The sequence below is a fragment of the Rhamphochromis sp. 'chilingali' genome, assembly GCF_963969265.1.
Source record: "Rhamphochromis sp. 'chilingali' genome assembly, chromosome: 8".
Lineage (NCBI taxonomy): Eukaryota > Metazoa > Chordata > Actinopteri > Cichliformes > Cichlidae > Rhamphochromis > Rhamphochromis sp. 'chilingali'.
The window spans coordinates 29,340,040-29,366,511 of NC_137935.1; the positions used below are offsets into that span (position 1 = coordinate 29,340,040).

The window sequence follows — 26,472 nt, forward strand, 5'->3', positions numbered from 1 at the left end:
GTTTCATCCACAAAAATGTTTTGAAAGTAACATCTGGCTCCTCGGCTGCTGCGTCACCAGCTGCTGTCTAACTGCTCCCCTGTGCTGTTAGGTGCCCACTCATTTATACAGAACATGGATTCCTGATGTGTCATAAAACTTTGTGTGTGTGTGTGTAGCATAAAGACATGCCTCTGTTTTTTGTGCGACACAGTAATTTGCAGCATTTATTGAGCTTGATCTTTCATGATACTGGATACAAAAGACCAAAATTTTCAGAACCTTTAAGGTTTGAGAATCAAAGTATTTTTTCTTTGTCAGTCTGATATTTGCATTTTCTTCTTGCTGCTGTTGTGTTCATGGTTTCTCACATCTCTAAACCACTAGAGGGAGAGTGACTGACAATCTTAAAAGAGACTGAAAGCATGCTGATAATTGAGAATTTAATTGTGAAAGCATTAAGCCATCACATTCAACAGACTTCTAAAGTGCTTGTTTGGTTTCTTGTTCTCACTGGATATGTTATGAAGTGACTGGAAATGAAAGTAGCTCTCTTTGAATACAGAAGGACGTGTTGCCTATTTCAATGTGAAAAGAATAACTGAAACCATTCTTTTCAATTCAACAGAAAAGCCTTGGGGGGGAAATTGCATTTGAAATGATACTATGTCTGTTTGATAGGGTTTTATGTCATTACTTGTATTTATGGCATGCTTTGTGACAGCTTCACTAGTATGGCAGCCACAGAGTGGCTGGATTAGCTACTGTTGAAGACAGCATCTTGTCAAACCACGGCCTGTGAAATTAGAAAGCTGCTATTCAGTTTATTGTTAAGCTGGAACTGAAATAACCTCTTTATTATTTTACTTGTTCCAAATGGTAATTATTCCCCAGCTCCTTATCACCATATCATTATCTATACGTGAACTTTCATTAATGTTCCTGTTGCTGCAAAAAATGTCCATAGTGTAACTTCAGTTGACAAAGGTATGGGGGTTGTCTTTACTAACTATTACTTAGCCCCATTTGGGATTTACATTTATTTATTTATATATTTTTTACAACTCGTTATTTCAGCCTTTTCTTTTATTTGCAAAACAGGCTCCTTACTTTAGAGAGTTATTATTTGACATCAACACTAAACCATATTTAAACTTTAAATTTTAAACCTACATAACGTGACCGTCGCTACTGCTTATTTTACATGAAGAGGAAAGACACAAAGAATAAAAATCTAATAATAATAATGATGATGGGTTTACGCATCATTTATAGCGCTATACTCAGGTGTTACAGCGGACCGATGTTAGTAAGGTGTGGTACTTTAGCATCTAGCTAGCACCCACACAGTGCGTCAGCTAGCTAGCTAAAGGTACAGCTACTCTATTTTCCAAGGAGAGAGAAAAGTGTGCGATAACTGCACTCAGAGATGGAAAAAGATGTAAGAAAGACAGAATAGAAGACTAATTTTATAGGTAAGGAGTGGCATTTAATAGACTGGTCATTTAAAGCTTACATGAGATATTGTGCTATAATGTTAAGTTGTGGTAAGTTTGTTTTTTCAACTTTGAGACGTCCTGCAAAACAAATTGAAGTATGTTAACTTTGCTTTAGTCACCTGTCGCATGAAAATAGTGGGCAGTTTAATGCAGGCGAAAAGGGTTGGCGTTTGCAGTACTGTGGTGAAATTTACTCCATAAGGGGCAGTAAACCTCAGAGCAGCTGCCTACACACAAAGATCACTCTTGGGTTCCCCCACCTTTAAAATCCCACTTTAACCCCTGACTATATTAATTTTGCTGTGAGACTCTGTCTCCACACCTACAATGTAGGCAAATAGACCTAGATTCTTTTAAGTGTTTTTCTCTGATCGTGGTCTGCATAACAGAGTTCACTCATCAGAATTAGAATGGCCATATTCTAGTCTATTACTACTATTATATTATAATATTAAAATGGCCCAAGGTTAACTTTCCTTAAAAATAGCTGGTAAAAATGTTGTTTAAGTAGCTGCTTTTGATTTTACACTGCTAGTATATTTAACAGCCTGGACCTCTGCAGATCACAAACACACTGCACATTGAAATTGAACTGTTGAAAAACTGAGGGCTTGTAAATTCTGAGAGTGTCAACTCTGGAGTGAGAAGAAAGGGCGTCAGGAAGGACACTCCCTTTGGCCACAACATGAGAGGTTTCGCTGCAGTCTTTCTGCACAACTGTTGGGCTCTTTTTTTCTTTCCTTCAGAGAAGTGTCAATGCTATGTAGTGCAACAAAAATAATCCAGTTTGACTCCTCTGTTGAGCAACTGGCATATTTTCCATTCAACACAGATTCCTCTGATACACTTCTAATAGATTAGAAATAGGAATGACGCAATAGAAATATAGCTTTTTGCAGCGTTAACCTGAAGTTTCCACAATCCACATCAAAATGCTCGATCAACTTATCAACTTTGCTTATTCAGGGACATTTTTGCATGTGTGAGGGTAAACAAAAAAGGGGGCAGTGCAGGCAGTTATTGCATTTCCTGTTGGACAGCATGTAAGCAAGAATACAACGTACATGTGTTTTGGTTGTGGTTACTGAGATAGAGCTCGATGCATGTGTAGCCCTTTACACGTGTGTTTGTGTGGGAAACAAACCAGTGGTTGTGGCCCCTCCTCATTTGGCTCCTCCCCTACCCTGCTGAAATATGTGTACCTGTATCTCTCAGTGTGTCAGATTTGAGCGCGGGTTTGACAGACTGTGAACCGATGTTTCAGGAAAGTTGTTGACGGGTCAAGTGGCAAATTGGACAACAGCAGCTGTGGAGAGGCAGGTGAAAAAGAGCAGGGAGAGAGAAGGGAAGGCAAACAGAGGGGGAGAGGGTGAGAGAGGGAGTGAGACAGAGAGCCTGGGTCAGACAGAGACAGACAAAGTGCAAGTATACAGAGAGTGTGTGTGTATATATATATACACACTCCCATAGAGGAAGACTGTCAGCAGAGCACACAGTTCCCAGAGGAGAGAGGCAAAAGAGACTGCTGAGAAGGTCAGACTGACAAAATGCTGAGGAGGAGAAGTGTGTCATTTGGTGGATTTGGATGGTATGTATGCGTTTTCATTCAATGCTCACGTGTGTTTAGGAAAGTTTGCATTGTGCATGTCCATGCTCATATTTGTGCCCATTTACATGCAGTTCTACACTGTGTTTGAATCATTCCCATTGTGCTTTATAATCAGCTGTAGAGTGTGCCAGTTGTTGTTACTGTACAGTGTGCGAATGGGTGGAGTAGAAATGTAAACTTTTTTTATGAAAAGGAAGGATGGGTGGAGGGCTTAGCCTGCTCCTCTGTGTCACACCTCTAACACTTTGTCCTCTGTTTGTCTGTGTTTGTGCGTGTGTGTGTGTGTGTGTGTGTGTGTGTGTGTGTGTGTGTGTGTGTGTGTGTGTGTGTGTGTGTGTGTATATGATCATTTACAGTTTCACTCTGTGTTGTCTCTGTTGAGGGAGGGATTATATTCAACAGCCGACTTTGTTTCTGCTTGCTGGCAGTTGTGGTTGTTGTTGCTGCTGTGCTGGTAAAGGGACGCAGCTTGTTCTGGTAATGCTCTCCTACTGTATTGGCAGAGGGAAGTTCCCATGATGCAGCGTTAAAGAAGCTGCCAGCAAGCCCATTTAGCACTGAATGCTGTGACACACTCGGATGGAGTGTTTTTGTGCGTTTGGCTCCCTTGCTGCTAGTCATTCTGACACTGAAGCACATCTTCAGAGCACTTAACCTTCCCAGCTGGGCTGATGCAGCATAGGCCAGACAGGCTGCGATAACCTCGAACAGACAGAGCTGAGGAGCAGCAGCAGCAGCTTTGCGTGCAATATGTTGTGTTTTGCAGAAAAAAAAAGCTGGACAAAAAAAAAAAAAGATTTCAGGTACACTAATTTTTAAAAAGAATGTCACAAGTCAATGGTGATTGCGAGAAAATAGAATTAAGTGGTCAGAAGGTTTAGATAAACCACAACTGCTTTAGTTTTGACTGATAATGGGTTACGGGTCCAAGTGCAATTCAAGTACAGTGCAGTCTCATGTACACTATGATAATTCCTCTGCTAGTTAAAATATCCTCTAATGTCTCTCTGTGATACTTCTCTGTTAGAGATCCAGTCTTTTTAATCCTTGGGAAAAAAAATATTTCCCTAAAAGAAAAGTTGTATCAGCATTTTCTTAAATTCTTAAACCAAACAATAATTCCACGTGTTAAAGCTCATGGAATAATGTCTCTAATTTTCTTCTTTTGAATGCTCAGTGTGAGATGAAGGGATATGTTAAGGGGGATTATTTTTCTTTTCTTTTGGATTGCTGTTAGAAATGTACAAGATTGTGTTTTGTATGCTGCTAAGATTAGGCAGGTGTGACGGGAAAATACACTTCTCATAGGTCTGATGATAATGAACTTGCAGCATCCGGTGAAATTCTTGTACATTGTCAGTTGTAAACAAAGAACATCAGCATATAAGTATTTAGATATTGTACAAATTGATTCTTCCGAGAAGTTGAACCCTCTTCATTTTGGGTGTGAGCTTAAATGTAACCGCATCCAGATGCAAACTGACAACATACTACTGTAAAGTTCCTTAAAATGCTGTTTACAGTGTTTTGCTTTTGAGCAGTTTCAAAATCTTAGTCACATTAGGTTTACCTTCTATCTGTAGTATTTAATTATCAGTTCATCTAGTCACAAATTTGAACATTTTTTGGTTCATCACAGACGCAGATATGGATAAATGGAAGCTGTTTGAACATCTGCTAATCGGCACATTAGTAAATGTAAAATCAAATGTAGAGGTGAGGAGGACGCTGAGCTTACTGTTACCAAACAATGGTGACCATCTGTGACTTTCTTTGGATAAGAAAAATGTACTCACTGGCCACTTTGTTAGGTACACATATTCAACTGCTTGTTAGCATAAATAGCTAAGCAGCCAATCCCATGGCAGTAACTAAGTGCGTTTAGACATGTATACGTGGACATGATGATTGAGCATCAGAATGAGGAAGGTGAGGTGATTTAAGTCAGTTCTATGGGCCTTGCTAATGTAAAGTTCACAGGAGATTGGTCAAATTGCTTTAAGCTAATAGGAATGCAACAATCACTCAAATAACTACTATTAACAAACATAGTATGCAGAAGAGCATACTTCGCTCAGGCTCACTAAAACGGGATGATGTAAGATTGAAAAAAAAAACAATCGATCTAATGATTATTTTTTGTGGATGCAGGGTCTGAATTTTTCCTAAACAACATGAAAGCATGGATCACTCCTCCCTTGTATCAGCATATAAGCCTGGTAGTGGCGCTGTAACAGTGTGGGGGATATATTCTTGCCACACTTTGATCCTCTTAGTACCATCTGTGCATGCAACAGCCTACCTGAGTAGCCTGAGCAGCCTACCTGCTGACCTTTATGACCACAGTGTACCCACTGTATCTTCTGTTGGCTATTTCCAGCAGAATAACACACTATGTCACAAAACTCAAACTGTATCAAACCGGTTTCTTGAACATGAGAATACTCACTGTACTCAAATGACCTCCACAGTCACCAGATCTCAATCCGAGCTCAATGGAGCATTTTTGGAATGTGGTGCAACAGGAGATTCACATCATGGATGTGTAGCTAGCAAATCTGCAGCAACTGTGTGATGATGTCATGTCTGTATGGACCAAAAATTGTGACGGGTGTTTCAAGCACCTTGTTAAATATGTACCACAAAAAGAAATTCTGGAGGCCAGAGGAGGTCTAAACCCAACGCTAGCAAGCTACACCTAATAAAGTGGCTGGTGAGCATATATAGTGGTCTGGTGATGAGATTTTGCTCTCATAATATGTTTTAACAAACATATATTATCATTTCCCCTTACCTGTAATAAATTGTATGATTTGGTGGATTATTGAGCCATAATATAGATGGTGTGTATTTTCAGCTGCTGCTCTGTTACAGTATGACTGAGGGTAATTCATCTGTCACAGCACAGTCATAAAGTCCAATAGTTGTTTTAGGAACATGATGAACTAACTGCAGCTAAATAAGAAGCTTTCTGTTCTGACATTTGAATATCAGCTTTTTTGTTGCATGACGGTGAAACATCACAAGAGCTTACAGTATTTATCTCTGATCTGATGCTGCTGTAATGCTGCACTGTTATTGATATCAAATAAGTGGTAAAACATTCAAATGATATTTAAAATGTCTCTGCTAGGCACTGCGTAGATTGCGGTAAGGCATGCATTTGCTGATAAGAACACACAAAATAAACCTTAAGTTAAGACTCTTGACATATTTATAGTTTCCTTTATGGAAAAGCCTCAAATGACTCGCACGAGAACAGCAGCACCAAAAATGAAATGTTGTGAATTGTTTGTAGTGTGGCCAGTGTGCAGTGAAGCACTGAGACGTCGATCAGTTTGCAGAGAGGTAACTTCGTTAAACGAGGCTGTCTGTCATAGGCTCTGGTCTATGCCAGTTGCTTACACTCACACTGCCGCAGCTATTAAGGCAAATAGAAGCAACCACAATTTTAATGACCCTTTCTTTTTTTAAAGCCACAGAAGCACAGGGGCCCCGTGGAGACATAAATCTCACTCCTAACCGTCTTTATCTGCCTGCCTTCCTGTGCTTATGTCCTTAGTAAATTAGGAGCAATTAGACTAAAGAATTGAATTGCTGCTTGGAGCAATTTGTATCAGAGACATGATCAATAATAATTTCCTCTTTATGTGTGTGTCTGCCTTCTCTTGCTTCTTTTCCAGGATTGACAAGTCCACTCTGTCTGCACTGAAAGCACGGTAAGTGTTTTTTTGTTGTTGTTCTTGTTATTTTTCGAGGTTTTAGAGGGAGGATGACATAAAGCAAAGGGCCTGGGCCGCCCTGGTGTGGTCTATTCCTTTGACAGCCTACATGAGCACTCTGGGTCATTTTGGAAATCTTATTCTCTCTTCTGAACCCAATCGCCCAATCACCACAACTTCCAGATAATATTCAGAAATGTGTCCGTCAAGCACAAAGCCATGTTTTCTGCAAACACGCTGAGACTGAGCTGAAGACCTTTAAAACATTGGATAAACATATTGTCCATCACACTGATGGACTTTAAAGTCTCAGCAGAGCTATGAATCTTTTTTTTAGACACATAAAAATTCAGTATACACCTCTTTACACAAATCTCCAACTCCCGGTCCGAGTGACAGATTTTCTAAATTGATTCCTGTCATTCACTCTCATTTACTTTCTCTTCACTGCCAGCTTGCACATGTTGGCAGGTCATACCCGTACAAGGAGGAAGTTTCTCATGCAGATACCTGTACTGCCAAGTACTCGAGTGAGTTCTAGGTAAATTCTGTGGTTGCACTGTGGCTCCCAGGTGTGACTGCAGTTTTTGAATACTATGTACTGGCATAAGCAGCGTTCTCTGGGTTTTTCCATAAGGGTTTGTTTGGGCTGTACGATCTAAAAATAAGTAATTAAATCCAGCTTATAGCTCATTGCACAACGAATACAGACATTTGAGACACATGCTAGAATTATTAAAGGCATTATATTAACCTTTATTAAAGCCTTTAAGATAAATTTAAGATGTATTAAGGTTTTTTGAGATTCTTCAAGCACACTGGTGAAGGATGATACTAGGAAGAACCACTGCCTTTAAGAGGCATGGTAATTAATTGGCTGCCACCATCGTCCATCTACTGAGGGACTGAGATGTTCTCTGTGTGGATTTGGATTGCTGAATGTGGGTTGTAGCATTTAAATGTGGTCTAAATCTCACCAGGTGCATGAAATTTCTTTGCATGTACTGTAACAGACCTTTATTTTTCTCTAACAAGGACCTATCATGCAGCTCTCTGACCATTTGCTTTGTTTTTGTGTGGCTGAGTTGAGCTAAGATGGTGTTGTTAACTCTTAGATTGGATGTCTTAATTTTATTAATTAATAAGAACTGACAGCATTCAACAAACAGTTATTAATTCCGGTTCATGTTTCACACCTCTGCAAGGAGAAGACAGAAGCTGTCTCCTGTGGATTTAAATGTGGGCAGTGACTTTGCAAATTTAGAGGAACAATGTTGTGAAAATTACACAGTGCTGTGAACTTTTGAGGTGTAGAATTACTGCTTCTGCTTTTACCTTTTTTCATTCGGGGCATGGGCAGAGAATGTGATGATGTGAATGCCATTTGCACAGTTGTGTACTTTATTCATGTGGCAATCTTTGAGGGTATGTGAAGCTTCTCTGTGTTGAAACAAACCACCGGCAAGCCTTGCTACAGGAAGTTGCCTTAGTGAGGACAGATGATGGGTTTTTGTGAGTGTCAACTCTATCTTTATCTATACCCCAAAGCCATCATATTTAAGCACATACACCATTTCTCTTTACCAAAGGAACCACACACTCTACTTTTCTTACCAACGTCTCTCTCTTTTCTCCATAGGTGCCGTGATGGCACCATCTGTTTAATCATGCCAGATGGATAGCCTTAGAGAACTGAGCATATTTTAGATATCTAAGCATGACTTTTGTTATTCTTGGTGGTGGCCAGACCTTGTCTGCATAGTCAGACATGACAAAATAAAACCCCTCCATGTCATGCTAATGATTCTGCATCTTCAAAGAAAAACGAACAAAGCATGTTGGAATCGCAGAATCGAGGATTAGAAGTTTGGATTTAACAAAATATCTGCAACACGCTGATTTGAACTGGAAACAAGTAGCCTGATAGCAGTGGCACATAGATATTTTTTCTATTCATGTTTTTCTCTGTTTTACAAACCCGAGTTCTGGGTTTATATGAACTTATGTGAAAAAAATTATTATTAGGATGCATTATAAGAATGTAAAAGGTTTGCATGAACAGTACTTGAAATGGTGGAATAGGGCTCCAGATGCTGCTATGGTAAAACCTTAATCATTTTGTTGTTCTAAACAGGAAAGTGAAAGCAGGTTAGCGCGTAACATGTAAAGTAGGGCTCCTCTTTTATCTGTTCTCTCACATACAAACAGCTGTGCACACTTTCAGTGTCTCCTGCATGGCCAGGTGTCATTAGATCATCTACTCTGTAGTGGGTCTGAATATCAATGAGTGAGTCGTGACTTCTGCTGGAGCTCCTGGTCTGCCCGAATGATGAATAAAACCAACCTGTGTGCGTGTGTGTTTGATCCAGGCGTTAGATGTAAGAAAACAGTGCAGAAGCAGGAACTGTAGGACTGGAAATAAAGGAGAAGACAGTCTGTACAAAAGACATTATGCAGTATCTCGATGATTTGTTGATGGGGACGGAGGTGTAGATGAATTGATGCAAGTGAGTTCATTACTCATGTGATCCTGGTGAATCATATCATTACAGGTCACAAGAAATGTGAGAGTTACTAGCATCCATCTACCTATTATCTTCCACTTATTCAATGCAGGTTGCCGGGCAGGGCTGGACATTATCCCAGCTGTCATAGGGCAAACGATGGGGTGCTGCCTCGACAGGTCACCAGGTCTGATCCACTGTTGCTGTTTTAATGCAAACAGCATCTTCCTGAAATTCCCCTTTAATTTATACTTTGAGGACGTGGACATTATTCATACATTGAATTCCTAATTCATGACTTTCAGGATATTCCTGAAAGTTGGTTTGCAAAACTTCTGTAATTAAAAAAATGAAAATGAAAAACCAAACCACATGCAGCGATATACAGTACAGGAGAGTAAAGCCACAAGGGGGGAGGAGAGAAAACAAGAGAATGGAGGCCAAAGGAGCAAAAACATCAGTTGGATTGCACACTTCAAAGTTTGCAGCAGGTGTGAGGGCTTTATTTTGTTCTCCTCTCCCCTTTCCGTCCCGTCTGCCCTTGGTTCAGAGTGTGCTATTTATTCCTCTGTTGCTCAAGCTCTTTCTCCCCATGTCTCATCTCTCCTCTGTCATTAATCCCGGTCTCCCTCTGCCTCTTCTTTGCTCACGGATGCTACAAAGGATCTCTCCTCCTTCACCGTACAGCCGTCACCTCATTAATACCTGTATAATCAAGCCAGTGTTTGTGTGTGCGTGTGTGTGCACGCATGTGCGTGTGTGTGTGTGTGTGAGGGAGAGCAAACACATGCATCTGTTTTGTCTTCAAGTGGTGCTGAGGGTGAGTGAATATCACAAGTGGACAAACAGGGATAATAGAGGAGAGAGAGGACGAAAAGGGGGCAAGGTTGCACCTGATCGGCTTCTTAATACTGTGTGACGATGCCGCGCAAGCTGTGGTGAGTAAGCAGTCTTTTTCTCTCGTGGGTCTATTTTTCCTTATTACATTCTTAAATCAGATTTTTTTTCTTATATTAGCTCGCACTTTGTTGCGTAACACCTGAGATCTTATGAAACCAGTGGAGTAGTTTCTCCTCCTTCCGAGAAGTTATTAAAGTCTGAAAAGCAGATTTCTGATTCGATTGCTATGAATAAGTTCATATTGCTTTTTTTGTCCGCTTAAGGTGCTCTGAGGTATCTGTTGGCCTAGTGAGAGCATCTCTCTTGTGTTGTCAGAGTATCTAATGGGGATCTAAACAGGAAATAGTGCACACACGGTGAAAACAAGCAGCTCTTGCCGTGTCTGCGAGTCTACTCAACTTCACATGGGTTGAAGTAAAGTAGCGTGGACTGCACTGAATCTAGTTTAAAGGGGAAGTTGATAAAAGCAGCACAGATCAGAGTGTATTGGAGCAGACTGTAATAAAACAGTGTCACTTCAGGATATTTGACGCAGCAGTCATAGAGCTGTTCATCGCATGATACGGATCAGATGATTGCTTTGGTCTGCATGAGGTGGATACCCAGGATGTGAAATCAGTCTAAAGGATTGATCTTTCTGTGTCTATTAGTGAAGCTCTGTGTCACAGTCATGGCTCCCGGCTTTCTCTTGTAAGACGCTTCAGCAACAGACGCTTCCACAGTGCAGTAAACCAAAACAAATGACTTGGATATCTTGTTTAACGTGGTTAACCACAGATTGTTTTATTGGCTTGTTTTGTTTTTTTCCTTAACAGCCGGCTGTCTGCTCGGCTTCTACTGTTGTTAGCATGCATGCGTGTGTTTGCGCAGAGGTCACAGCCACTTGCTGCTAATTATACATTGTTATATGTTATTTCCATTCATTCTCTGCTCCGTCTAAGTGGAGCAGCTGCTTGAATCCGAAAGCGCCTCCCAGCTCAGATGGATGGCTTATAGTGGATGGGATATGGATAAAGCTGTGATGTTCTCCAAGACTGTAACTAAACTGCACTTGTACATTTTTTAATATAATGTAGTTATTTTGCAAATATGAAAAAAGTTTACTTTATTGTCCACCCGGATTATTGTCCAGACTGAGAGGCAGTTTTAGTGGCACAATGAAGGCCGACGGGCTCAAGAGAGAAGAGGAAATATGAAAGAGGTCTTTTCAAAAGAGGGGACACGATAAAATGAAAAAAGCCCCTTCCCTTGTCGTTGTCTAACCTAGTTTTTTGGGGCCAGGTGTAAATGTTATCTGGTGGCCAGCATCATGGAAAAGAGCAAATGGGCTGCTGCTGCCGCTGCTGCTATTTCTGGAGCCTGGCATTTAATCTATCTCTCGGTGTACCTTCTATATTGCGGGGAACGACGGCGAGTTGTGGCTACCGAACAAACAGGAGACTGAATGTCCGCTGGTATTATATTTACTTTAGGTGACGGCTTATTAAAGCTCGAGGCTTTGCTCGGCAGCACGAAGAGAAGAAGCAGTGATTAGTCACAGGGAGGCTGTATACAGCCTTAATGAGCTGTCAACTTTATTGTGTTTTTCCTTATTGGAAGTCCTTGTTGATGCAGTGTACACAGATACAGTCTGCTACATAATTTAATATAAGCCTGCAATCACTGGCAGGGGGGGAAAAAGCAAAGAGCACGAATGAAGGACAGAAGTTCACTCAGTTAATATCTAATGCACAGCTGCCCACAGTGACTGTGACCTTCAGCTGGGGTTAATCTGGGAACCAGAGTTCAATATACGCAAGCTGACTGAGGTCAGGTGGTTCAGTTTCAGTTCGCTTCTTTTGGCAGCGCAGCTTCGGGCCTTGCCTGTGTGTTTTGTTTCCCTCTGCCTCAGACCGTGTGAAAAAAGGTTAGAGAAAGCAACCACACAGTTGCGGATGCATTAGCAGCAGTATGATGTGGGAAGTGGTCGGACTCCACCCGTTCTCGTGCACTCAACAAAGGATGTCGCACTTCCTCTCATATCACACCTCCGGTTTCAGTGAAGCTACGCCATACGAAACCATTTACACGCTTTTTATGTGTGCCATCTAATTTTTCTAATGAAAATAACTGACAGCATCCACTTCTATTAAAAATCATTTAGATTTGATTGTTAAAAGTTTTGCTTGGCGTCCTACTCTTTTATATACTTACCCACCTATTTAGAGATCTTGATATCTTTGTGCAGAAATGTGGACCAAGATTCATTCTCTCCTGTGGCCACAAGAGGGAGCCGAGTCCATGTGTTTGTCACAAACTGACTCCTACAGCAGTGAGCAAAAATCTGTGCACTGCAACGAAAGCAGCTGAAGTGAAGTAAAAGATCCACTGGGTGGAACAGTTTCTCTATTAGATCAGTGCCGATGGCCGTCCCACCTGTTAACGTGTACCTGTTGAAAGTACTACTCGAAATGATATAAGAATAAATTATGTAGGTAAACCAATAAAGGCAATGCAAGTTAAGTCATACTTAACAAATTGGTGTTTTTATTTTGCTTCTGCTTAAATATTTAGACGTATAAATTTATGTAACACATTATCAACATTAAAAAGGCACAATTCTGCATGATGGTCTCATCAGTTAAATTTCTCCTGATATAAACATGAAGTCCAGCAGGCTCATATCTGTACCACTGCAAGACAAAACCACAGCCATATTGTCTTCAACAGCCTATAGGGAGCCGTGGCTGTTGCCATGGCAGCAAGAACTGATGATCAGCTGATGGTCCAGCATGGCTCATTACCATGGTGACGAGCCTGGGTTGTCTCACCTTGCGACCGGACTTCATCGGCAACACATAAGAATACAACCTGCAGAAAGATGCCGTGACTTGTAATACGAGCGATCACCTACACTCGAAGTTTTGTTTTATTCATGAATTTGCTTATTGTTATTAAAAGTTAATAAAATGCTGGAGGTTTATGTATATTTCCAGTCCCATGGCATATTGTATTCGAGTCACCTCAATACATATGTTTTTTTTTTGTTACAATAGACACTTTTTGATTTTTAAATGATGTAAAAAAGTACAAGTAATCGGTATATGAAACATCTTGTGTTTTACTGACCCAATGTCCTATTTTAGTTTTTTCTTCCCAAGCTCTAGTTTCCTTATATTTACACTTAATCTGCATTTGCTAAAATAAGCGCTTCATCACATTCGCCTGCTGTCTTACACATGGTTTAAGGCGGTATCAGTGAGAAACGATACACACAGTGAACATATGGAAACAGGACGTGTTAGCTGCTCTTAGCTACAGCAGCAGCAGGGAGGGGAGTAGTGTGGGTTCCCTGAAACACAATCACACCCCTGTGTAGTAGTACTGAGTTACTCTCAAAGTGGTCAACACTAGACTGCACCTCTGAGACGATCATTAAATCACCAGAGCGGCATTCATCAGATGTTGCGTTTCTGGTTACTGGGGCAATCTAAGTCAAGCACTTAGTCCCCTTTAAGTTCTTTATTAAGTCACCAGCAACAGAAATCTCTCTCTCTCTCTCTGACTCTGTTACATCACCCTTCACTATATTTACCAGCTGATTGCTGGATGTTTTTTTCTCCTTCCTGCTGTTAAGTGCCAGGTTTTAAGTATTCTAAGAACAGTGAGAGGGAACTATTAAGAAATCAGCAAAAAATGAAGAAACCAAAGCTGAAATATTTGTAAATTGTGGGGATATGTACAGTACATATAGCCATGTGAGCTATTCTTAATCCCAATGAGCTGGTCATGTTATAGCATATTTACATACACTAATCATAACTACACAAAAAACATAGCCAACTTCTTTCTGTTTGTTCTTCATGTGCTCTTGTTTTACTTTCTATAATGGCTGGCAGCAAATGAAACTCTAGCCTGAAGGCTTTACTGACACAGGTTTTCTTTTGATTATTAACAAGCAAGGAGTAAAAACAAATTGCTGTCTGCTTGTTTTCCTCTGTCCTCTCTCGCTGTCTCTTAAATGTTTTGTCACCGCATGTGCTCTGCTGCTTGTTAAAGCGACAGTTTTGTTACTCTAAAGTCCCCCAGACAGCCAGCTGCCTCTTTGCTTTTGACAAATATTTACTTCTTGCCTTCTCCCTGATAGTACACGTGCGCACACACACACACACACACACACACACACACACACACACACACACACACACACACACACACACACACACACACACACACAAAGTAGCTGATAGCGCACCATCTGGCCTGAGTGCGGGCTGTTAAGGGCTCATAAAAGTAGACCCTCACCTATTTAGAGCCATAAGGGCTCCCCGGGCAGGTACACAGCACACACACAGACACACACGCGCACATACACACACACATTTCTTCTGCATACATGTGCCCACGCACATTCACATTCAATATTCACATCCACTGGGGATGTAGGAGGTGAGACAGGTAGGAGGTGAGAGCATCAAAGGATGTACCTGGTCCTGTTCTGAGAATGTCTTCATAACTACTGGCCTCGCTGACTTGCTTTGAGGATAAACAGAGATTGATTCAGCAAACTTCCAAACTGACCTTACAGTTACATCTGAGTCAGTCCTGATACAGATGCACAGCTGCTAGCTTTGTGCGTGCTTGTTTTTTTCATCACATGAAAGTGACTTAAAATTATCACTAATTATGTAATGTGAGGCTCATACCTCATTTTTACCTCACAACCAGTGGTTGTCAGATGACTTTAGAGCGGTCTCTAGGCCTGTGTATCTTAATCTTACAAGATTTTACCAAGTTTGCGTTATGTTGTTAGCAGTGACATTAAGAGATGTTTCTTCATTCAGAGTAAAATGAGATCTTTGAGCAATATTGAGAGATTTGTTACACAACAAGAATTAATGTTTAGAGAAAAACTAACACATATGTGACTTTGGTAGTTTTTCGCAACCAAAAATTGCTAGCCAAAAAACTCAGACTGCTCTAAACGAACAGTATCAGACAGTTTTTCCTATTCTTTGTTATAATATAGTAGTTATTTGCTTTTTTGCAAATGACAACCCCTCCCTTATTTAGGTCTCTTCCTGTTAGTTGGGAGTTCTTCCTTCCCACTGTTGCCAAGTGTTGCTCATCGTAAGAAAGTCGATTAAAAGGCGGTTTCCTTAAACCAGCGTTTCCCAACCTTTTGAACCACGGCACATTATTCATATAAGAACAATCACACGACACACCACCAAACAAAAATGTCACAAAAACCATATTGATAATTTTTCCCCGCACACCAGCTATAGCAGAATTGGCTCGGTTTGTCCCTAGTATACCCTTTTTCCTTTCTTCTGACCACTGCTCATGCTAGGGCCTTCATCTGGGTCGGAATTTTCTCCAGGACCCAGGTCAGATTGATTACATTTTGTTTTCAAATATCTATCTATTGCTGTTACGCACTGCATCGTCCCAGAGCATGAGTATTGTGTATTTTATTCTTCATCTTCTCTTTTACTGGCAGTTGGCAACCCATTTAATTAGAGCAGGTAGTTCTACTCCCCTCTAGTGGAAGAGAATGTAATTGTTCTGCCCGTTACTCACTCACTCGCTCAGAGTACTAATCAGGTGGAACCAGCTAATCTTCCACGGCACACCTGATCATTTCTCACAGCACACCTATGTGCCTTAAACAGAGAAAGTTAGATACAGCAAGGGGCTTCACCAAGACCCAGTGCAAGCTAAATATACAATATACTCCATGTAAGTACTGTAAGTACTACTTTAAGTATGTTAGGAAAAAGTGACCTGCTGTAAATCAAATAATTTGAATAGTCGTTAATAACATACATTTTTGAGGAAACCAATAAAAACTTACAAGAATATGTCCACATTTTTAAGTGATAGGTGTTGGTATGTGTTATGTACTCTCTCGCTCTGTCTTGTTTCTCCAGGAGTCATTGGCTGGCACCGTTGCCATTAGAAACAAACTCAGAATAATTTTTTTTCTTTTTTAGGATTTTGTCTGTTGTCGATTTTTGTACACAAACACTTAAGACCTACATACTGGCAAATTACAGTCCATCTCCTCAGTCTTTCAAAGCAAGCAGAGTGATGCTGTGGAAAGCGTAGAAAATGAAAAAGGGAATAAGCGAAAGGATGGAGATGGACTTTGGGTTGTCTGGAGGAGTGAAAGATGGATCAAGGGCGATAAAGAGAGCAAGGAGACAATAATAGAGCAGGGGAGACAGATCCTTTCTGAGACCGAACAAATAGAAAAGAGAGGAGAAAGTTCGACCTTCCTTCCTTCCTTCCTTCCTTCATTTCTGGCACAGCTGTCCACCCTGCATAGAGGAGATGCTCTTAACATCTGAACGAGTAAAGACTGAAGAGAAAAGTAATAAGAACTGAAGGATGGAGGGACTGAAAAACAAGATAGCTTCTCTCTCGGGAACAATGAGCTGTGAACAGTGAAAAAGGAAAGCGCAGAAATAACAAAGAGGAAAAAATGAAGGAGCAGTGGGGCTGTGAAAGATCCAGTTTTTTCCCCTCTCTGTCTCCTAAAGTTCGACCTCTGTTAGTAAAAGTCTGTGTGCGAGAAGCTGCACGTGTCAGTTGCTTCTCTCTGCCCCTGTGAGGTCATCCGCGAGCGTCCATATGAAAGCTCTTGACAGATGGTTCAGCGCTTGGGCGCTGATGTTCATGTGATTCAGAAGCTTATTTAGAGGATTTAGTGAAACTGTTAACTTTTTATTTTTCAGTGTAAGACCATCTCTTAATCTTCCATGAGTATCAGTGACTCATCATGGTGGCTCAGCGTGAGGTTTGCATATTCTCTCTTTCCTTCTGCGGGTTTCCTCTGGGAGCTCAGGTTTTTAGCACCAAATAGGGGAGGTTATGTTCTCCTTTCAAATGCCCTTCACCAAGCCACTGGCTTTTATTCAGCTCTACGTTTTATATGCAGACGCATAAAAAACGAGCACACCCAACTTCCCTCCAACCGTGTCCATTTTGTACATACATCAGAGGCAGGGAACACGACCCTGTCAGAGCCGAGCTCAAATGCAATTGTCTTTCAAAGGAATAATTCATCTCCATATGAGCAACCTGCTGATACCCTCAGCTTAGCCTTGCTTGTTCGGCCCACACATTGTTAGGTAATGGCTTGTGTTGATAGATCTTTGCAATTTACCTCAGGTCACTACAAAATCACATCACGTGCACCAAGTGACAGCTATTTGTGCAACATGACTGGGAGAAAACATTTAAAGCAAGCAGATGGTGAAACCATTAAAACGGTTTATCAAGTCTTACCCTCTTTTGTTACTGTGCTATATCGATCCCGTTTTCTATTCTCACATGGTAATAATAATAATCCTATTTTTGAAATAATAGATTCTTGTAGCTGTTGTAGCTGCAGCAAAATGTCAGTAGACTATGCCTCTATTGACAAATGCTATTAATAGTGAGGTATAAAGCAGTTCTTTTCAGGATGGAAAAGCTAGAATCAGTGCAATAAACACGCACAGAATCATTATTTTTCTTCTGCCTTGCCACTTCAGGAACATTGTGGAGTTTATCCCAGTTATAATAGCTATCATAAGGTAAAAGGTGGGATACACCTTGGACAGGTTGCCAGTCTCTCATATGGCTAGCACAGAGAGCCAGACAATCATATCAGTAGTTTTGGACCAAGTATCTTTTGGCTGTGAGCAGCCGTTCTAACCCCTGCACCAGTGCACCAATATGCCTAAATATGTTTTTGTAGAGAAAATGAAAAAAAAAAAGCCTCGAAAAATGGGGATCGTGTATAAAAATGGCTGTAATTTCCAAACAGTTAACAGAAAATTCTGTAAAACCCTTTGAATTAATGCTGAAAGTCTTCAACTCGATTGCTTGAGTTAAAATCCGCAAAGTGTTGTTGTACAGATGCAAAATTTGTGTCTTTGTCCAATAACTTATGCACTCACTAAATGTTTATTGTAAAAAGGCTTCAATAATGGATGATAAATGGTGACCACTTTAACTGACAGGCTGATGGCGACACAGACGGCTATAGCCGGCAGCAGCTTGTCGGGCTTCATCTCAGCTAATTGGAGTCACTGACCTCGATCTCTCAAAGGTGTTTGTGGTCTTGGCGCCTTTGGAGCAATTATATTGGAATTATATGGTTCCTATGCAGTTAATTAGAGCTGGGCGATAGAACGATAACGATATGTATCGCGATATAACTTTTACTCGATAGAGAAATTAAGCTATCGCGATAGACTTCGCCGCTCTTGTCCTCTTAAAATAAATTTTTTTTTTAAAAAAAGGTCAGCCAATCCAAACTAAGTAGCGCAGAGCCGAACCAATCACAGCCGCAGCGTCACGTCGCGTGACTTGTTACGTACAGCACAAGTGCCAAGCCGCGGGTAATGGAGCCAGCACATAATGGAGGAAATGAGTGTGCCGACTAGAAAAATCAACCGAGCGTGACCGAAGAGAAAACAGATGACGGTTCCAATGCCGGAGAGATTGTCGAACGGAAGAGCCATAGAAGTTCCGTAGTGTGAAGGTATTTCGGCTATTTCAAGTCTGACAAAAAACAGAGTAGCGTGCACTGTAAATTGTGCCGAAAGCAAGTCTGGAAATACAATAAACTGGTGCATGCGTCACACTGTGCGCCACGTTATTGTTTCGGTGAAATGAATTTCTACAATACTGTTAATTCTACTCTCTGCAGTGTTTAAATGCTTACATATACACACAGTTACTGTCCGTCCACACATACGACTCGGGTCTGCTTCTATGCCCCAGCTTTGTTTACTTTTTCCCACCGAGGCTTCTAGACTTCTGATTGGCCAACATTTCTGCACGGTTAGGAATCTAGCGCCACCTGCTGCTTTGGCATGTTCATAGCAGCGTTTTCCTTCATTTCTGCCTTTATGTGTAGACGGGATTATTTTTTTAAAACGAAAACGGAAAATCTCCGTTTTCAAAAACACCCGTGTACGTGTGGACGTAGCCTCAGTCTCTGACTGGAAGCGCTAATTCGTCATTCGGCTTTTGTCAGACTAAAGTAACTGTTAAAACTGTTTGAAAAGCTAAGCTATACAACAAGGAGAGATTGAGAATTTCCTTTTAGTTCTCAGTTTATTTGATACTGACAAAAGTTAGTTTTGTCTGTTCTTCTGTAAAACAAACTTAAGATTTATTTTTAGAATTAATATTTTGTTTCTAAGTGGAATTGACAATTTAGTCTGTTTCGTTTGTTCTATTTTGAAACTTAAACGCTTTAGCGGCTGCCTTTTGTGTAGTTTGCAATATTTGCCTTTATTTATCTGAAAAAGTCTCATGTTCCTTAAGTACATCTACCCTGTTGAACTTATTATGGGAAATAAATATTTAAATCAAAACAAGCTGCTGATTATTTCACATTTTACTTGTGAGCAACGGCACATTTAAATCTTACAAATATAGTTATTTGGCTTATATCGTGATAGATATCGTTATCGCCTGAAATGAAAAAAACATATCGTGATATGAAAAAATCTCATATCGCCCAGCTCTACAGTTAATTATATTAAAGGCTATCAAAGAAGTCTGTGCTGCTGTTTTGATGATAGAATTTCTGGTATCTTATTAGTATGTTACTTAGCACTAATTAGCATGTGTGTGTGAGGCAGCCGGTGTTTGAAATACATGCTTTCATTGGGCTTAAAGCTTTCCTTTTTGATAACACTTACAGTTAGGCCTGGATCAGGCATCTCTTAGTGATCCTGCTATAGTTGGGAGATGTCCCATGATGCAATTTGTCTCTATTTCACCCCTTTTTATTGTCATTGCATTTATAAGCCTTTTGCCATAGTTTGTGTTTCAGTTTATATTTCTCTCAGGCTGGTTTTGCTAGACGGTTCTTCCTGTTAAAAGGGAGTTCTTCCTTCCCACAGTTGCCAAGTGCTGCCCGTAGGGTGTTGCCTGATTGTTTAAGTTCACTCTTCAGTACTGTAAGATGCTGAGTGGTGCTGGTGGCACCACAGTGGGTTTGTCCATCTTTTATACACAATCTGAACCCTCATAGTGAGGGAGAAGGAGCATAGGTTACAGACAGTGAGATTATAACAGAGGAAGAGCGAACAAAAGTTTCTGAAGCTTCAGATAATAAAAGGAAAGCCTGTGTTCAGAAGAAAGATGACAGTCATAAAATGGAAGGTGGGAACAAACAGATTACCTTTGGTGTGGCTTTTTCCTTTTAGAGGGATACATTATGCGTTATCATCTCCTGCGTTGGTGCAATTACTCTTACTGCTAGAAGGGGAAAGACAGACAAGATCTGCACTGCGGGTTTCACATATAGTGCAAGTGCAGAATACAGTGACAAACTGTATTACACATTGTTTGTGACTGCATTTGTTTCTCTCTCACTTTTCTTCCTTGATGAGTTCTTCCTCTCGTGCCCCTTCAATGTCTATTTCCCAAGGTGCATATCTAAACGCATGCATGTGTATTTCTGTGTATTTCGCGTGGGGCAACCAGCTGTCAGCCGAAATCCCATTCAACCAAGCAAACTGAGAAAGCAGGAAATTGATTTACCTCTCTGATGTTACGCATGACATTATGGTCCCAGGGGACATGGAGAGAAACAAAGGGATAAAAGAGTTCCACAAACCTCGACTGAGCAGTGCTTTATAGAGGAGATGAACAGAGGAAGGAGAGGGCGTAATTAAACTAAAGATGCTCGTTTTTTCCTGTTGTGTCACATGATGCAGCATCTTCGAAATTCTTTCATTTGCCCACCTATGTTTTCACACCTATCAGAAATCCATTTGCTGTCATCCCAGCGATTACGTTTCAAAAATGCACGTAGTTTATGCGTATGCAAGAGAGAAGAAAACATCACCCGAAGCCAAATTACAGACACATCGCAAGCAGAGATAAACAATCAAGCTTCAAATAGCCCAGAGTGTGTGAAAATAATTGTCTGATGACATTTCTGTTTTGGTGAAATGACAGCACGGAGCAGAGAGCTAGTCAAGGCCAGTGTGCTTGGTGATTAACAAAGGACTGTCTGTGATTTGACCAGAGCGTTCTCACTCCCGAGGCGTAACATGTCGACGTTTTGTCACGTCCCGCGGCGTTCCTGAGGAACGCGAAAGGAGACCTTCGGCGTTCTTATGGTACGCGGCGGGTTATGGCTGGAATCCAGTGCAATGACGCTCCCGCGGGAGTAGACGTTCCAGCCCTGTATTCCAGCCCTAAACCTAACCTTATCCCTAGCCCTGACCATAACCTTATTCCTGACCTTAACCAGGACTTTAATGATGTTAAATAGCGTGTTTCTAAGCGATTTGAAGAATAAGAGCGAACATGTGTAGGTTCAGTCCAGACGGTTCTCATATTTCCTCTTTTTCCGAGGTCGTCATTTAGGAACGTGGTGGGTAGCCGAAAACGTAATATGGTGACGATTTGTCACCTAGCGTAAAATGTTACGCTTTGGGAGTGAGAACGGGTTGGATTTGACACTGTAATCAGCGCTCACAAAGGGACAGATATATCTCTTATTCAGCACGGCCCTGCATCACTCATCCTATTTCTCTCCTCCGACTCTGTTCTCTCACTTGCATTTTCTCTCTGCCCTCTGCTCATTTATCTTCTTGTTTGCAGTCTGTCTTTGATTTCCTTCCTCAATCTTGTTTCCTCATGTGTTTTTAGGCCTTTTTTCACGCATTCTTCTCAGTGTTGGATTTTCTTTTACTCTTCCTGCCACAGTTTATTTTGTATTTGTTTCTCTAGGTTTTGTCTGCAGCATCTGTGTCTCAGTGATGATTTGAATGAGTCTTTTGTCATTTTTTGGAGCGAGAAACAGAAGCAGAAGCAGCCTGGCGGCTATAACATACTCCAGTATGTTACAGCTGGAGTAGGGAGGACATGTAGGCATGCACTTTGTCCTGGCCAAACAAGTTGTAATCCACAACTGGCATGAGGTGCTGACAATTTCTAATAATCTGGAGAGAGTCGTCCCCTCGGCCCTGTGCGGGGTGTTCTCTGCCTGTCTCTCTTGATGCACGCTCTTTGGCTCTAGCACCCGTGACCCTAAAATGGATAAGTGGTTTAGAAAATGAATAGATAGGAGGATAGATGCAATCACATCCTCTCCATCCTCCCTAACCTCCAAATTTTTATAAGACTGTGCAGATGCAGGGTGGTGTTTCTCTACACAGCTGTTACTGATTCACTTATGTCGAATCAGTGATTTTCCATGAAGAGATGTGTGACTGCATGATAAAGTCTGAGGTCCAGGGTCAATTTGGCATGAAATTGTTTTTTCTTCTTCTTTTTTTAAAATTTCCCCTCAAACAAAAGCTTTTCCAGTTTTTCTTGGTGTCCTTAAAAACTTGACTTGAGTCCTAAATAATCTCTGTAACTTTGAAAATCCATTACTAGGCAGCAAGTACTTCTTAAATCTATTTGTTAGGAGGCATTCACTCCAAAAAATTAAAATTAAAAATATCCCATCCATTCATCCATCCATCCATCCATCCTCTTCCACTTATCCTTGTTAGAGTCACAGCCCACATAGCAAAATTGGTATGGCCCAGATCTGGCCCACACAATGTGCTTACACATGGCCCACATACCGCAAAGAATGATGGCCCTTTGGTGGCCCAGACACACTGGTGGTCCTGTGCTGGCCCATGTGTGGATTACCTCTGGCAAACTTGATCTGGCCACCAAAGGGCCGTCATTTTTTGCAGTATGTGGGCCATGTGTAAGTTGTGTGCAGCCATAGGCCAGTTGTAGACACACTGCTGGCCCTGTGTTGGCCCAGAACAGTTTCAGCTCTGACCCCAGACGTCAGCCTAATGGGTACCTTAGTCAAGCCATGTAATAACAACATGTGCCGAAACATAATAGTGCAAAAATAACATGGCGAAACTCTGTTCAGACAGTGAATGGACTGATTCTTAAATAACACTTTACTACTCTTCCAGATTACTCAGAGTGCTCTATACAACATGCCGCATTCACACTTTCTCTAAACTGAGTGCTCCCTAACTACATTCATACACATTCACACTCTTGACATGCAGACTGGAGGAGCCAGGGATCGAACCACTAACCTTCCGATCAGTAGGTGACCTGCTCCACCTCCTGAGCTACAGCCACCCGCTGGCAAAGATGAGTAAACCATCACTAGGTTTAGGATAAAGTGTACACTCACAAACCTGTCAAACCTGTATTTGAAACATTGGCTACCATAGCAGTATAGTATTGCAACATGGCATTTGGGTCTTCTAACTAAAATAGGAAAATATGAACATAAATGATGCCATCATTGCCAGACCTGGCCCATACACCCTGCCATGACACTGGTCAGTCAGAAGGGCCAGCTTGATGCCGGATCTGGGCCAGACCTGTTTTCTGTGGACCTGGGTCAAATATATCAAACTACCATCGAGCCAGATATGGCATGCCATCACATAGACAGTGCCATCTATGCCAGGCTTGGCCCATATCTGGATGGCATATGTCTTATCATGCCAGAAGTCAGCCAGCAGTGCCAGCTTGATCCGGGCCAGACCTGCTCGCTATGTGGGAGGGGGGCTGGAGCCTATCCCAGCTACCATAGGGCGAGAGGTGGGCTACACCCTGGACATGTTGCCAGTCTATCGCAAGGCTAACACATAGAGACAGACAGCCATTTGCACTCACATTCACACCTATGGGCAATTTAGAATGACCAATTAACCTAACATAAATATCCCAGCATAAATTTTAATTGAAAGCGGACGTTACTGCCATGATCTTTTTTTCTGGATAACCCTCAATCCTCAGTATGCTTCTTCACTTTTATCCATTACATAATGTGCCAGGTTTGGATTCTGCTCTGCTCGGAGTGTAACAGTGACATTTTTCTTGTCTCTGTATGATCACCTTCACTTTGGGGATGACAGTAATCGAGAGTGGAGCCCAGGTTTGCTGCTTCATCCCGTATAAATTCTCCTCTCCTGCCTGGTGCTGACAGAATCCAGCCATGATCCTGTCCATGCTCTGGCTAGGTTATCCGTGTCACAGCCTATCTGCAGACCAGACCAATAGTCCTCATGATGGATCATCCATCAGCCGCCACTTTGGACGCTGTGGGGACAAGAGGGCAGTTTGAAATAGCTGTCTGGGCTGTTGTCCTGCAGTATGAATGATTGTATATGTGTCTAAGTGTGTTTGTGTGTGTGTGTGTGTGTGTGTAGGGGGACCTTGAAAATGTCTTCTCTTCTTTATTCTGCTCTGAATCGCACAGAACTATTCACAGGTTCTGCTGCTACTTTTTCACACAAGACACACACGCACGCGCTCATGCACACACACATACGCACACTCAAAGACAGCTTTATCGCTATTTCCTCTTTAGTTTATTACCCTTATTTCCCACAGGTAGGTGCCAGGGGAAGTATACCGCTGTTTGTGTGTGTCGACAATCACCCTCTGACAAAGTTGCGCAGTGCAAACAATCCTGTCATTATCAGCAATGTAGAAACACTCTTTACAACAGTGCTGGATATCTGTGTGTCACCAGTCTTGTCGACATGTCTGCTGCACATATTAATGTTCAGTTTGAGATGAAATTACAATCAGGATGGGACCAAAACACGATTGAGTCATCCCATTCGAATTCAGCAAAACTAACAAGTCAGTACACTGAGAGCAGTCAAGCTTAAATTAAAGCAATAACACAACAATTTCTTGCAAATTGCCTTTGCTTCAGTCTATTTCCCACTGAAATAGGGCAACTGTAATGTTTTCCAGTTACTTGATGAAAGCTTCGACAGTTATTGCTTTAAACACCTTACGGTTAATGAGTGTTGTTTTGTTTTAGCAGAATATGCCACAAGTAAGACCTTTGCATTGTGCTTTGTTTGCAGACACTTTAAAATAGAGCCTACAGCAATTTATTATGTACACTTTTGTGGTACTGCTGTACTGTACTGTACTATTACAGATTGTAACAACACTAATGATATCAGCATGGGAACATTATGGGAACAGTGTATACTGTAGGAATATTGTATATAACCTTCTGCTCAGCAATCTCGTAATCCAAAGATTTACATGTTGATTGCTGATCGGAAAATTCTTTCTTTATGTGTAAAGCATACAGACTTTCTTTCTCTGAAATGTTATATATATATGTGTAATTAACATTATTTGCATGCCATTATCAGCTCATATTAGCCATTTGCCAATCTACAGTTATTGTAATTTATAACTGCCATTAAATTACATTACAAAAAATCACCCTTCAACTATGTCATGATGTTGCATAGTGTCCAACTGCTGACGACACACATATTTAACACACCAAAAAATGTAACCAGGTAAATAATTGGCTTTCATACAGCAAATGTTAAGGAATCTGCCTCTGTTTAGTCCAGCGATGTCAAACGTATCATTAGTCACATACAGCTGATTATGGTCTTAAGTGGTCTGGAGCAGTGAATCTCCTCTGCCGGTGAGTGTAAAGAAGTTTAACTACACATTAATCCCTGATATATTTTAATATAAGGAAAAATTGCCATTTCAACAGTAGATCTAGCTTTTCCACATGATAAAAAAAAGTTCTTTTTTACTGTGAACCCACTGTAAAACTCATACACTTCATTTTTAAAGTAGATGGTAAAAAAACAGGAACTTTCTGCTATTTATTTGTTTATCTAGTACTTATTTTACTTTAGTGTTGTATGATTTGCCATGGGAGAGATCTTTATCAGTAGGAAAAGGTGTAAAACCTATCAAACTAAAGTTAAAAGTCTCAAATTTATGTCCTCTTTTGCTTGCTCCGAAAATGTCCAGTGAGTCAGATCTGAATGTTTAGCGGGCCGATTTTGTATGTTTACAGTACATTGGCGTAACATGTTTTTACTTCACCAAATATTCCCATTGGTGTTAAAGATCAGTTGGGCTTTAATAAAATAGTGACTTGGGTATCAATCACCAATGCTGAATTTCAAACCATTGGTAAACTAGTCTTCATGCATTTCCCTTTGAACTTCTTTCTGCAGTGATGAGTCAAAATATTACAGGCCAGACATTATATGATAATGGCCTTTCCACAGTAAAAGGTTCATAACAGGCTACAAATAAAAGCAACATTTAAACACAGAAAGACATAGTTATTTCTTGCACATTGCCTCCCTGATCACTCACCTAAAACGCGAGATGGCTACACCAACTCCAGTTGGGATAAAATGCAGTTCTTCCACAGTTAGACAGGATGCAAAGCACTTGATTGAAGCATAAAATGTAATGCTCCAAGGTTTTAC

General features: G+C 41.0%; 1 protein-coding gene across 3 annotated transcripts in view; it reads left to right on the top strand.

The window, feature by feature from the left end:
• Positions 1-26,472, top strand: part of rap1gap2a (RAP1 GTPase activating protein 2a) — a gene marked incomplete at its 5' end in the record, with an annotated part of 112,025 nt that overhangs the window by 10,161 nt on the left and 75,392 nt on the right. For 2 of the 3 annotated variants that reach the window (XM_080888280.1, XM_080888284.1), the window contains one exon: positions 6,771-6,806. In XM_080888280.1, coding sequence (XP_080744406.1) covers positions 6,771-6,806 — 36 coding nt within the window. Of the gene's footprint in view, positions 1-2,804; positions 3,067-6,770; positions 6,807-26,472 lie in introns of those variants that run through there. The other variant, XM_080888282.1, reaches the window with a different exon arrangement.